General features: G+C 52.3%; 1 protein-coding gene across 1 annotated transcript in view; it reads right to left on the bottom strand.

Annotated features, from left to right (window-relative positions):
• The window catches only part of CAMSAP1 (calmodulin regulated spectrin associated protein 1), a 66,521-nt gene that overhangs the window by 39,443 nt on the left and 12,926 nt on the right, over window positions 1-14,152 (bottom strand). The window contains 2 exon segments of the mRNA XM_055319610.1: window positions 3,691-3,852; window positions 4,809-5,071. Coding sequence (XP_055175585.1) covers window positions 3,691-3,852; window positions 4,809-5,071 — 425 coding nt within the window.

Here is a 14,152-nt window from a genome sequence, read left to right as displayed (position 1 = left end):
AAACAGAAAAAAACTCAGGTCACCTGACACGCCTGTGACTCTAGGCTGAAGAGGGTAGGGTGACAGTACCCAGACACAGAGTCAAACATGAAAAGGAAGCGAACCCACAGAAATACCTTCCTAAGTGAAAATAGGCCAGCTCAGCAGTGAGAAAAGCTTCAAGGTGTACTCATGTGTACTCCCACAGCAGGAACCTTGGGAACACTATCTATAACCACAGCTTCAAAGAAGATTCAAAGATTGATGCTGGAGAGAAAACTCACCATATGTGAAGTCTCAAGAGCCTGAACCTTATTAAACACATAGCAGTTTTCAGTGGCAAGAAAACCCACCTGGCAAAATAAAGGTGGGAAGGCTTTCAGGCCCAGCTCTAAGCTGTCTGGCATCAGAGGACCCACACTACAGAGGCCCAGAGCCACAGTCCATGTAGGAAAGTAGGAAAGGCTTTGTGGAACTCACATCTCATCACAGGTCAGGGAAACACTATCAAGTGCACAGAGCATGGGGGCGCATCTAGCCCTGCATCAGAGGAGCCCCACATGCAGCAAGTGCCAGAAACCTTCTGAGTCAGTGCACCCCTTATCTGACACCTGCAAATCCACACTGTAGAGAAGCCACGTGAAAGTAGTATGTGTGGGGGGAGCCCTCGGCCAGAGCCCACCACTCAGTCATCATTGGAGAACACACTAGGGAAAATCTATCAATGTAAGAAACTTACATTCATATGGAAATGCTAAGGAAATAGCAAAACATGGAAAACACTGAATAAAAATGTAACTCTTGGGCAAGGACAAAAAATGATCATGAAAAACAATCAAGTATTAACTCCAGGAAAACCAGAGTGTGGCACAAGAAAAGGGTCATGAACTGTGAAAATGTCATTCTTAGTTGTGGTAATGTCACATCTGACTATAGATCCAATCATCGCAGGCCATGTGACCACAGCTGGCCCACAAGGACCCAAGGGGAGGGTCACATGTGCTAATAGTAAATCCAGAGGCAATGCCTACCACAGGCGGATACAGCATCAGTAAGAGTGCATTTCTTTAAAATACAGAGATTAATACCAGAAAACACATGTGAGTAGATAAAAGTGATGCTGTTGGACCACGTGAAGATCTTCTGTGTATCAGCCAAGTCCACAAGCAAACACAGGCAGCAAGAAGCTGGAAAGTTATATATAAAAATATGGCATATGGAGAAGACCCTTAATATACAAGAAACTTGATGAAGCAGAGGAGAAAAGGAATATACCCTGCTTCCAAAGAAATTTGGCCAAAGATAACAAATGCAATTTACCAAAAAGAAGGACAAATAGCCAAGCATATACTCTATTTTTTAAACATTGATTTTACCAGTGAATGAAAAAATAAAAGAAAAAGCACTATTTTTCACCTTTAAAAATGGCAAGATTTTTTTTTAAAGATTTTATTTATTTATTGATGAAAGAGAGACAGAGAGAGACACAGGCAGAGGGAGAAGCAGGGTCCATGCAGGGTGCCCAACATGGGACTCGATCCCAGGTCTCCAGGATCAGGTCTTGCACTAAACCACTGAGCCACTCGGGCTGCCCCAAAAATGGCAAGGTTTTTTGTTTTTTGTTTTTTTTTTTGTAATATCCAATCTATGGAAATCATGGAATAAGACACCTCCACGGACTCACAGTATGAAAAAAAAAACAGTACAATCATTATAGTCAGAAATTTGGCAAAAACCAGTCTAAAGCCTTTAAAAATGACCCTCAGCTACATGGCAACAACTGCCCCAGTCATGCATGGGAGGAATATGCTTGTGGCCACCTATGGAGCCAGCACACCCGGGTCTCAGCTACCCTTCCCCATAGCGCCAAAGCTAAGTCTCAACTTACAGCCAGCACCTGGAAACACCTAATTGTGTTATGGGCGGGATACCCTATGGAGGCTGTGTGGAACAGATGCTAGCCACACCTTGGGGCAACCACAGCATGATGTACAGACTTGTCCAATCACTATGTTGTACATCTGACACTAACACAGCATTGTACGTCAATGACAAAACACCAACAACACTTGAACTCTTGGCCATAGGAGGTTCATTTTGGGACTTACAGAAATATCGCCCAAGAAGCACCAGGGTGGCTCAGTGGTTAAGCATCTGACTCTTGATTTTGCCTCAGGTCATGATCTCAGGATTATGAGATCCAGCCTCAAGTCGGATTTCATGCTCAGCGCAGAGCCTGCTTAAGAGTCTCTCCCTCTCCCTCTGTCCCTCCCCACCACTCTCCTTCTCTAAAAAAAAAAAAAAAAAAAAAAAAAAAAAATATATATATATATATATATATATATATATATATATATATATATGTTATCTAAGGTTCAGTTTTCTATGGACACATGTACCAGTCCTGACATCATTTTTTTAACCAAGGTCTTGTGGATGCTTCCCACATGCACAGGATTACACAAAGCCAGAGGACAAGTCAGACTTGTGCCCACCGCCAAGAGGTGACCTTCTGGCCAATGGTCAGCTTCCAAGTCCACACTAGGACCCAGAGGTTCCAGTGAACACTGAATAAGCCCTGTACCTCACTGAGCAAAGATTTAAGGTCGTCTCCCCATTTATTTGATTCCCCATTTATTTGTCTTCCCACATCTGGGTAGAAAACCAAGTGAACAATAGGGCATCTTGGTTAGAAGTCACAACACGGTTTTGACATAAGGCCTCCCTCCTCACAACAATGAAGGAGGCCCTTTTAAGGGAGCCACACACCACGGCCTGGCTTTGTCATGCTCCTTGACCAATTCCACAGTCACCAATTTTTATCCTGCCTCTTATTAAACCCTTACATAATAGAGAATACATGCATAAACTATATAATGAAACAATTTAAAATTTGTGGCATACTCAAACAACTTCACAGGGAAGTTCTATTTCCTTCTCTTCTTCTATTTCCTCTGCTTTATTAGCCAAGGGTCCCTCAGTGCACACCTTTCTGTAAATAAGGATGCTTAACAACCAAAAAGTTTGGGTAAGGTAATGCTACAAATGATCATATGCCACTAAAAATATTCTTTCTATACGTTGTATAAAAGATTACACTGTAAGCTTCTAAACATAAAAGGAGAAAACAGCACTTAGAAAAATACCACTTTTTTTTTTTAAGATTTATTTATTCATGGGGGTGGGGGCAGAGACACAGGCAGAGGGAGAAGCAGGCTCCATGCAGGGAACCCAGTGTGGGACTCGATCCTGGGTCTCCAGGATCATATCCTGGGCTGAAGGCGGCGCTAAACCGCTAAGCCACTTGGGCTGCCCAGAAAAATACCACTTTTAATCATCGAAACACCTTATAGAATCAAGCACTCCTTGAATGCACATAAGTGCTGAGATAAAAATAAACAGAATGTAATAATTCAAACCATAAACATGCACCACTCATCATACCCCGCTCACACCCTTCCTTTTCACGTTCAGGAGCACACCTGTGTGTTCTGTTTGCACTGTAGTAGACACACTGCTGGACACAGCACATTGATTTATTGCTTCTGTGGCCCCTGCTAGGGCCTGGTTCCAGCATGACACCCGAGGAGGGTGCTTCCCCTCCTCTGGCAGGGAGAGCACCTGGCCCCCAAGGAGCACTGCCCATTCACACTGCTCTAGGAGACGACCCGTGTCCCTTGTTCCATTCTGGCCATGGCTCCCAGCACTCACCTTGTTGACCCAGAACACCATGGCATCCTCGAGGTCGTATGGAAGCTCTTTCGAGGCACTGAATGTTGAGAAGCGCTTGACGCTGGCCACTACCTTCTCGATGCTGATCATCTCCACAGTGTAGGCCATCATGAGGGCATCCACCATCGCCATGTGGGCACTCTGGGAGCAGAGGCAACAGTGAGGGTGGCCCAAACCCACCTCTCCTATGAGGTTCAACACAGAGACCCTGCTCACAAACTCTGACCCAATTCTGTTGTTTCGAGGTCATTAGCTGCATGTTACCCATCCCCAAGGTCCAGCCAGCTCAGCACCCTGTAGCGTGGAGGGCTCTGAGCCTTTTCATCTCCACAGCAACCCAAAGAGCCCCAAGGGTGGCATCTCTACTTATGCCTAAGGGAAAAGGCACAAGGGGAAGAGATGTGCCCGAGGCTGCATGACCACAAACAGGTCCCTGGGTACCAGTCAGGAGCTCTGCATGCTAAAATTACACCACACCTTTGCACCATTTCTTCCCAGAACTCAAAAGAATGCAAAACGCCAATGAACGGCCAAAACCCACATGGGAGGCACCAAAAATCGCTGACCCAGAGGAGTCTGGAAAAGTCACATTGGCGGTGCAGCTTCCAAAGAAAAAATGGGGAAGGAGAGAAAGAGGTACATTTACTTCTTTATCTGGACACAAAAACATGACACACATGAAACAAACTGACAGGCTAGGCTCAACAACTGTTTACCACAACATCTGCAAAAAATGTCCCTCCAAATGTTTTCATTAACATGCCTCAATGTAACCCTGGCGTCCAGAGCACTCCTAGGGAGGAAGAGAGCTGGAAGGAAGTGACTCCTTCCCCTTTCTCCAAAATCACAGCACTAAAAGAGATGCACAGCTCAGGATGTCACTGCACAGGCGCAAACCTTGGCCATCCTGTGGGACACTCAGGCTCATGCCATCTGCGCAAGTTTTGGGGCTGACTTTACCACACGCGTGCAGCTGAGCTGCAGAGGGATAGCTGGCAGCATGACAGGCTGGAGCGTCGAGCAGGTGCCATGGCACCAGAAGCAGTCACCGCTGGGGAGAGGCAGCCCCTGCCCCTACGAGCACACAGGATGCTCACCATCTTTATGGGCGCATGGCTGAGGTCGGGATCCGTCACAGGGGTGTCATCGCTCTCCATCACGTAAATCCCTTTCCGGGACAGGGCTTGGATGACAGACTGGTGTCCCTGTAAGGCGGCCACCTGGTCCCCCTTCAGGATGAGGCTGCAAACACGGCAGTAAAGCTCGCTGGACAGCAGGAGCTTGATGACGGGCGGTTTGATGTGCTCTTGCTCATACTGGTCAATGTAAAAGGGGTCCCTGAGGTCCTCGGGGATGTTATCTGAGCCAAGGAAGAGATTACCACATGAGCATGACATGTTATGTTCAAAATGCTAACAAAGGACAGAGCTGCCATTCATCACGATGGGTGACTAACAACATAAAAAGATCCCACCACAAACGGCACCATCCCACACCTTCTCCACCTGCAAACAGGCGACTAACCCCACCTGGGTGGCGTGGGTAGTGCACACCCCTTAGCAACCGCACCACCACACCCAGGAGGAGCAACTCTCCTGACGTAGGGTAGTGAGAAGCAGGTGTGGGAGCCCTGGGGGGCAGTTGGGGCTTGATGGCATGGCACCTGCTCACGCCTCGGGGGCTGCATGCAGCACACAGGACCACCCGGCACCTGGTCCCTATGGGACGGTATGCAGCACACCCCATGTCAGTCCTGGGGAGGGTATCAGGTGCATCTGTTTTCTGACATCCAACGGGAGAGGAGAGCGAGGCCAATCACCATCGTTTTTACGGAGGGGAAGGCTGGGCTGCGGGCACCATGACAAACTCCAAACAGCAGTACCAGGACTTCACCTGACTTTGGAGCAGGCACATCGGTGCCACATGAGCTGTGTCAATTAAACATCACCACGATTCCATCAAATGGAGACTTCTGTCCCTGCATTACACATGGGGAAATGGAGGCAGAGAGAGTACACCATGTGCCCAAGGTCACAAGCAGCAGAGACCAACTGTGAACCCACCTGACTCAGTATCTAGACCACCTCCCACACAAAGACACCAGCCACCCGTGTACAGCTGGGGACACTCACTTTCCAAATGTCTGGAATGGCCTCCCCAATGGCGTCCCTCACACTTGCTCTGCAAGATGTCGACCACAGTCCCCCCAAAAGTGGGGGACACTCTTACTCAAGGAGACTGGGAAACATGAAGTTACAGAGTCAGGATGACCTCTCCAGGGAGGCCCACATACTTCTGACTCTCCAGCCCTGGACCTCCCCCGTGGTTGAGTTCTGGAACCATCCCAACCTGCAGAAGGCTTCACACAAGCCTAGTCTCTCCAGGAAGGTTGGTGAAGGAAACCCCCATGCCAGCACGCCCTCTCCCTGCACCGTCCTGGAAGAAGGGGCGACCTTACCAGTGACCTCCAACCGCACCCTCTACCCTGTTCCCTGCCCCTCGCCCTCTTCCTTGTCACGGGCACTATACTCAGAGCCCTGAATCACTTCATTGTGGGTCTGGGGCTGCTCCGTGTCTCCGCCCATTCTTATTTCTGACAGTAACTAACATTTCTGCTGCCCTTTTGTTTTCAAGCACCGTGGTTCAGTTCTGGTTCACAGAGCCTTAGAGCCCCCACAGCAGCCCTATAGGCACACAGGGCCAGGGCCAGGTCTGCAAGGCTGGAGGGACACATGGTCACCTCAGGGACAAACCAGCAACCTGCTCAGGGAGGAACAGATCCTGTCAGAGACCATCCTATTCTGTTATCATCCCAAGTTCTGAAACAGATCATACCTGTAATAAAAGAAGGGAGTCCCAGTGCAAAACATGGTGGGAAGAGATTTCTGCTTTCTTGGTAGGTACTGGTGACATGTGAGTGGGAGGCTAAGGGAGGGACAGGAGCCGTCCCAGGAGGACACACGTGGAGGACTCAACGCTGGTCCCAAGCAGGATGGAAGTCGGGGGGAGGACACCGAGCCAGGGAGCCCATGATCTGAGTAGGTTGTCAGGAAAGGTGCATGGCTGACCCGGGCAGGAAGGCAGTGGGCCAGCTGGCACTGCTCAGGACAACCCCCAGGCTTCTCCATCTCTCTGCCTCCGTGGGAGGGGCATGTGAAGGCTGCTGGCCATGGAGCTTAATCTGCCTGTGAGTGAACTCTACCTCCCCCCACCCCGGGCTCCATCTCAAGGTCAGCTGCTCCAACCAAAAGCTTCACGGTCATCCAGTTCTCTTCCTGCCAAACCCCTGGCAACTCCAACTGACTTTCCCTTTGAAATATACCCAGAAAATGACAACCATCACCATGGCAGAGTCCCCCTAGCCCCAGCCCCTCACCTCTCACTTAGGTAACTGATGAGCTCCCCTCCAGGGGTGTAGAGGCCTAGGGACTCAGCACAGAAAGGAGAAAGGGCCCCCAGAGCCACAGCTCTGAGAGCAGGAGACAGGACACAGCCCAGTGGAGGGCTGGCCCTAGGAAGGACGGGAGTCCAGGGGTACAAGTGTAGAAAGACACTCTAGCTCAACACAGGCGCCTGGCAAAGCTGGAGAGAGCACCAACCACGGCTCCACAGAGCCTTCCCTTTCACAGCCCCCTGGGTAGAAAGGTCTTCCGTGTGTGGCCCACTTAGTGGGAGCTTCAAAAATAATATAAATTGATTCGAACAAACCACTTTTCAATTACATATGAATATGAACATAGGAATCACATAACCAAGTCACATAAACTGCAGAGCCAGGATCCCGTGAGCTATAGGGAAATGACACATGGTTCCAGGTAAACGCCTGGACTTGGACAAAGGCCTCCTGCTGCCAGTATCCCCGCCCATCCCCCCCACCAGGACACCAGCCTCCTACTTGCACCCCTCCAGCGCCTGCTCCACCCTCACTGGGGAGCAGAGCCAGCTAACAACCTGCTTCCGTGGGGTCAACTCCTGCTGGGGCCTCTCACCCAAGTTCTGAAATCTACAATCAGTTTTATTCAGGTCAACAACTATGTACAAGAAGACAATTTTGTAAACACGTTGAACGTTACCAGTAACTTACTCTTCCTTTCGTCTACAAACCAAAAGAACAATTTGTCAGAATTATTCACTTGTTTAGTTATTTACTGAGCACCTCCTATGGGCCTAAACCACACAGAAACGAAGGGAGTCAAATGAGGTAGAGCCACTGCTCAGGGGAAACCCTCAAGACAACCAAGAAGTGAACGACCTGCAGACAACACGCTGGGCATCACCCAGATGGGGACAGGGTGCTGGGGTGCCGATGAGCCACCGAGCCAGCACCACGGGGCAGGGAGGACAGAGAGGCTTCCTGGGGAAGGAAGCAGCCAGGCTCTCAGTGGCCAATGGAGCAGGAAGGGAGAGGATAGGGACACACGAGGAAACGACCCTGACAAGAGGATTCTGGAAAACTGCAGCTGGGAACTGCAGCTGCAGCCTGGGGCACAGGCCACATCTTCGCTAACCTAACGGGCAATCAACTAAGTACTGACCACCTGCCTGCCCCAGGAGGGACCTGGGGCATCGGTGGGGTCCCTCGGGGCCTGAGGCCAGCCTATAGGAGCGCATGTGACAGCCCTGGGGGCTGGGGGGTCAGGGAAGTATGAAGACAGGATCACTATCACTAGAGCCCCACTGCAGTCAGTGGGCCTAGTGATGTCAGAGCCCAGCCATGAACAGGCACCCCTGGAAAGGGGTGCAGGCATCAGGGTCTAGGTGTGACCAAGACAGACAGATTTCCCACTGTGCCGATGAGACTCAGACTGGTACCGTCTACTGTCAGGAACCAGAAGCACAGGGGACAGTCAGGGCACAGGGATGCTCTTTTCTGGGTATGACGTCTCTGAGGTGCCTGCGGGACCCTAGCAGAGATCTCAAAGAAGGCAGCAAAAGACAGAGATCAAAGTGTAGGAGAAAGGGGCTGGCAGCGGATGGAGCCCGGAACCTACTGCATTAAATAACGCAGCCACAGGTAGACGCTCTCACCCAGGGGAGCACACAGAGGGGGAAGAAAAGTTGGTCAGACAGCTTGGGGTAGGCTGGCCAGGAGCCAAACACTGACACAGGGAGGTGGTCAGGGAAGGGACTGCAACAGAATGTGGGCTCCGAGAGAACATTCCAGGCAGGCATGATCTGTGAGATGACACACAGGGAAGATGGAAAGGTGTTCACGGATTCACAACCAGGAGGAAGCGCTGGCCTTTGGAAGAGCGGCACGAGGACAGGCGAGGGACGGAGGGGCTGAGGCCAGCACGGCCTCCGCCCTGAGCGAGGCCGTGGGGCCCACAGATGGCAGCATGTGAAGGCCTTAGACCGTGGAGGAACACCAGGAGCCTGGAGTGTGGGAGCAAGGGGTGAGGGGGAAGCCCCACATCTGGGGCTGAGACAGATGGACGGAAGGACAGACGGATGTATGGAAGGAAGGATGGAAGGACAGACGGGCGGGAGGATGGATGGACAGAAGGACAAACGGAAGAAAAGACAGACGGAAGGACGACCGGAGGGCGGGTAGGGCGAGCAGCAGGTGTAAGCGCAGTGGCCGCATGCTGTAGGGACTCCCACCTGACACCAGGAAGGCAGGAGGCAGGGTGTCTGCTGAGCAGGAGGGCCCTAAGCAGGAGAGCAAGGCGTGGCCACCCAGCAGAGCTGTGGCCGGGGCCCCAACACGGCCTGAGTGGCAACCACAGTGCGGTCTGGGGGACAGCGGTGCCGGTGACATGGGCCCATGGGGACAGCACATACACAGCAGCTGGTGGGTAATGTGGGGCTGGGACCTCACGGGGGCATGTGACAGAAAGGCGGTGTGAGGAACAGGGTCGGGAGGTGCTAACTGCAGGAGAGAGTGGGAAGGGGCAGCAGGTGCGTGGGAGGCAGAGTGCGCAGTCTGGAAGGCAGGCAAAGGGGTGCAGCTGGGAGCAGACCCCAAGGGTGGCCTGCCTCACATTGGCCTGCTGCACTTCCTACTGGGCTGTCCCCAGGGTGGGGCAGGTTCAGCCAAAGCAGGGACGTAAGTCATGGTGCTGTGGGCAGAGCTAGAGTCTGTGAGTCTCACCCAAGCACTAGCTGTCCCTCTCATCCACAGGCCGTCAACAGGTCAGAGAGATGCATCAAGGAAGCACCTGGGCTGTCGCTGCCCACTGTACCAGGCTCCATCCCGCGGACCGACACCATGTCCCTGCACCCACAGCTGACCAAGGCAGCCCTTGCCAATGCCCCGCTACGGCCCCCACTGAAGCCCGAGACCACAACAGGCTCTAGCTTGGTCTATGGAGAGCAAAGCCCATGCAGCTGCCAGGGACCGGCAGGACAGCACCTCATCACCCAAGCCTTTTAGCAACCCCGCAGTGCCCAGCCCCAGTGTAGACCAGTTCCCACCACATGTGGGTGCCCAGACATCAGCATGTGTGCTGCTGAGAATCACCACTAGAGGCTCCAAGGGTGGCTTTGACAGTCTCCATCGAGAAGACACCTACCCGCTTCTCACGGTGGACACGTGGAAACAAGCCCTCACAAATCATCACACGGGCAGTAAAAAGAGCCAGAGGCCTTCGAATTCTGCCCACACCCAAAGCCTGAGCTGGAAACACCAAACAGAAAAGAAAGAAAACCAGCTCACTTGGGCAGAGCCCACAAACGCCGACCCCCACACCCGGAAGGCCCCAGTACCCAAGCCGTACCTCACAGTAGCAGGAACAGGGCACCCTGCAGCCCCTTTTCGCCACCACCACCCCTTTGCTGAGGCAGGTTCAGCTATAGGAAACACACAGACTTGTCTTCTAGCCAGACCCCTTCTAGGAGAGCCCCTTGGGAGCCCCTCCCTCCCCAGAAAGCAGGAGGGGTGCTGGACACAGAATCCTAAAATCTGTGTGGACTGTCCTGGACAACCCACGTGGCCCCTGTGTGCCACCAAGGAGCTCGATCGGCATAGCAATGACTCGAGAACGACACTGGGGCCCAGGTTTCAAGGTGGTATCCTGTGGACAGGCCAGATGGCCCAGAGGCTTTCAAGACTAAACCAGCTCCAAGCTAAGGCCCACACACAGCAGGCCATTGGGACTCAGTCTCTGCCTAACTGGGATGAATACCTATTTAAGAAAAAAACAAAAATGGGGCACCTGTGGGTCTCAATAGGTCAAGTGTCTGCCTTCGGCTCGGGTTGTGATCCCAGGGTCCTGGGATCGAGCCCCACATGGGGCTTCCTGCTCAGTGGGGAACCTGCTTCTCCCTCTCCCCCCACTCATGCTCTATCTCTCAGACAAAATCTTTTTAAAAAATAAACAAAAATAAAAATTAAAAAAAACCAATTCTCTAGATTTTAACAGGAACCAGAGTCTCACATGTAAGAGTCAGAATGTTCAAGATACAATCCCGATTTACTCCACAAAGAAAACAGAGTAGGGTACCTAGGTCACTCAGTGGTTAAACATCTGCCTTTGGCTCAGGGTGTGATCTCAGGGTCCTAGGATCAAGCCCCATGTCAGGCTCCCTGCTCAGTGGGGAGTCTTGCTTCTGCTTCTCCCTCTGTTCATGCACTCACGCTTGCTCTCTCCCAAATAAATAAATGAAATTTTTAAAGTAAAAAAAAAAAAAAAAAAAAAAAAAAACGAATTAATTAAAACTTTGAGAAACTCCAGGAATAAAGAGGTCCCAGAATGGAAGGAAACCAAAGACCAGAGCAGAGGGCCAGGTGCTGGCAAAGACAAGAGTGGGTAGGAAACCTCCCGGCCTCCTCCACCGCGAAGTGGAGAGGCAGCGGCGCTGGCCCAGCACACAGCACCACTGGGTACCCCTGGGACGCCGTGGAGCGCCCTAGCTAAGGCGGGAAACCGGCCCATCCACCCTCACCTGGCCCCTCCTCCCCCCCCTCCACTCCCAGGCCCAGAGTACAACCACTTCCCAAGGTTGGCCCCTAGGGAGGGAAGGTAAAAGTCGATGGGAGGGGTGGAGCACAGACCCTAAAGCCAGAGTCCTGGCAAGACCCGCCTCACTCAGGCCTCAGAGACTTCCCAGAGAAGCGACAGCCCGACAGCCCGTGCAGCTGACACCCCAGAGACCGCGGTGCATGCGCCACCAGCAGGACCAGCGTGAAGGAGGTGCAAACAGAGTACCCCGTCCCTGGCAAGGGAAGACTCGTGACCCAACGTGGCCGAACACAGGAGTAAGTCCCTTTACACCCCCGCATGGGCAGGAGCACTCCACTACCGGACGTAACACAGACAGTCCACGTGATACAGACAGTCCGCAGAGAATGAACACCTTCAAGGGCGGGGCCGGCTGACAAGAGAGCAAGGCTGGAACACGTTCCAGGAGAATCTGCAATCCAGAGCCCAAGCTCCTGCTGGGACACACTCCCCAGATGGCGTGTTCCATCCTGTGTCCCAGGAGGACCTGTCCATGTAGGGCAGGTGCAAAGAGGCTGAGCTGGGGCACCTGGCGGGGGCTCAGTCAAAGAAGCGTCTGACTTCAGCTCACGTCATGACCTCAGGGTCCTGGGTTCACACCCCACATCCGGGTCCCTGCTCAGTGGAAGCCTGCTTCTCTCCCTGCCCTCCCCTCGCTCGCATGCTCAAGCCGTCTCTCTCTCTCTCTCTCAAATAAAATCTTAAAAAAAGAAAGAGGGTAAGCTGCATTTCTGGCACCTCCCAAATCCTTAGGGCAAAATTTGGTCTTCAGACAATGGGAGCAAGGAATCCTGGTGACCTTGCAGACGCTCTCAGCTGGGAACCCCAAAGGCTGCACCATGAGAACAAGCTTGAACCAGAAGCACAGCAGCCCTTGAGAGCACCCTGAGCCACACACTGGAGTGAGGAGGTCGGGGGCTGGGGCCAGTGTCTGCAAATGCACGATTCTCCAGAGGAAGGCACCATCTCAGGCTGCTGATGATCCTTACCGTCTTCCAGATACTTCATCCATTCAGCGCAGATGAAAATAAGCAGATGAGTAAAATGACAGGCCATCCTGAACAAAGCCAGCAGAAACAGCAAGTGACAGAAGCCGGCTGATAGGCCTGCGGCACTGCCAGGCGAAGGAGCACCAGGACAGCCTCACCCCACTGACCACGACCAAAACTCTGCACGAAACCAAAAACCAGCCACGCAGGGATTCTCAATGTGAGCAGCACAGGCAACTGTGGGAGCAGAGGCAAAGCCTGTAGAAGCAACATTTATGGGGTCCCAGTTCTGTGCCAACTTCCTCTCCTGCCTTTGACCTGAGGGCAGCCCGACAAAGCACCACACAGCAGGCGGACAGTCAAATTCTGACAGAAACCGGGCCCTTCCAGCCAGAGGACCAGGGAAGGGACCCTGCCCATGAAGCAGGAGTGGGGGGATCCCAGGCTCTCTTTCCCTTCCCTTCCAGCCTAGGACAGTTAGAGAACAGCAGGGACAGGGACAGTGCAGCAGGCAGGGCTTTAAGGGGAGGGGCCTCAGGGGTCTGAGAGGTGAGGGCACCTACTGTTTCTGTCCTCTCCTCCTGCACCAGGCACGCAGAGCTGCACAGTGAGAACCTGGGAGGCGGTCACTCCACGTGAAGCCCTGTCCTTCCAGCCAGAAGAGAAGAGGGGCTCTGCAGAGCCACAAAATGTAGGGGGAATCCAAGAAAGGAGAGAGCTGGGAAGGGGCCCCCTAACTCCCTGTATGAACCCACACGACTCTGAGCTACGTGTGTGAGGACAGACCCCAAGAGCCAAACTGACCTTGAAACTACTGCGCACAAACGGCAAAACAGTGCCCTGGCCTGAACCTAATGGGGCGTTTACTACCACCCGGCCACAAAACATAGCAACAGTACCGGAAGACTTTAGCAGGACCCAGAAAGCAACCCACAATGTGATATTCAAAATGTCCAAGACACAATCCAGAATCATTCAACATATAAAAAAATAGCAAAGAGGTGTCTGGGTGGCTCAGTCGGTTGAGCTTCCAACTCTTGGTTTCAGCTCAAGTCGTGATCTCAGGGTCATGGGATCAGACCCCGTGTTGGACTCCCTGCTCAGTGGGGAGTCTGCTTGAGATTCTCTTTCCCTCCCCCTCTGCTCTCCCTCCATGCACTCTCACTCACGCCCTAGCTCTCTAAATAATCTTTAAGAAAAAAAAAAAGTAGGGGAGGCACCCTGGTGGCTCAGCGGTTGAGCATCTGCCTTCAGCCCAGGGCGTGCGTGATCCTGGAGTCGCAGGATCAAGTCCCACATCGGGCTCCCTGCATGGATCCTGCTTCTCCCTCTGCCTGTGTCTCTGCCTCTCTCTCTCTCTCTGTCTCTCATGAATAAATAAATAAGATCTTTAAAAATAAAAAAAAAAAAAAAAGGAAAATGTGACCAATTCTCTGGGGGGAAAAAAATCAATCAACCGATGCCAACCCTGAGATGACCTAGATGTCAAAATTATCAGACTTAAAGCAA

This window comes from Nyctereutes procyonoides, unplaced genomic scaffold (assembly GCF_905146905.1).
Source record: "Nyctereutes procyonoides isolate TBG_1078 unplaced genomic scaffold, NYPRO_anot_genome, whole genome shotgun sequence".
Classification (NCBI taxonomy): domain Eukaryota; kingdom Metazoa; phylum Chordata; class Mammalia; order Carnivora; family Canidae; genus Nyctereutes; species Nyctereutes procyonoides.
Note: the sequence above shows the minus strand (reverse complement) of the source record. Positions and strands in the feature narration are given on the sequence as shown.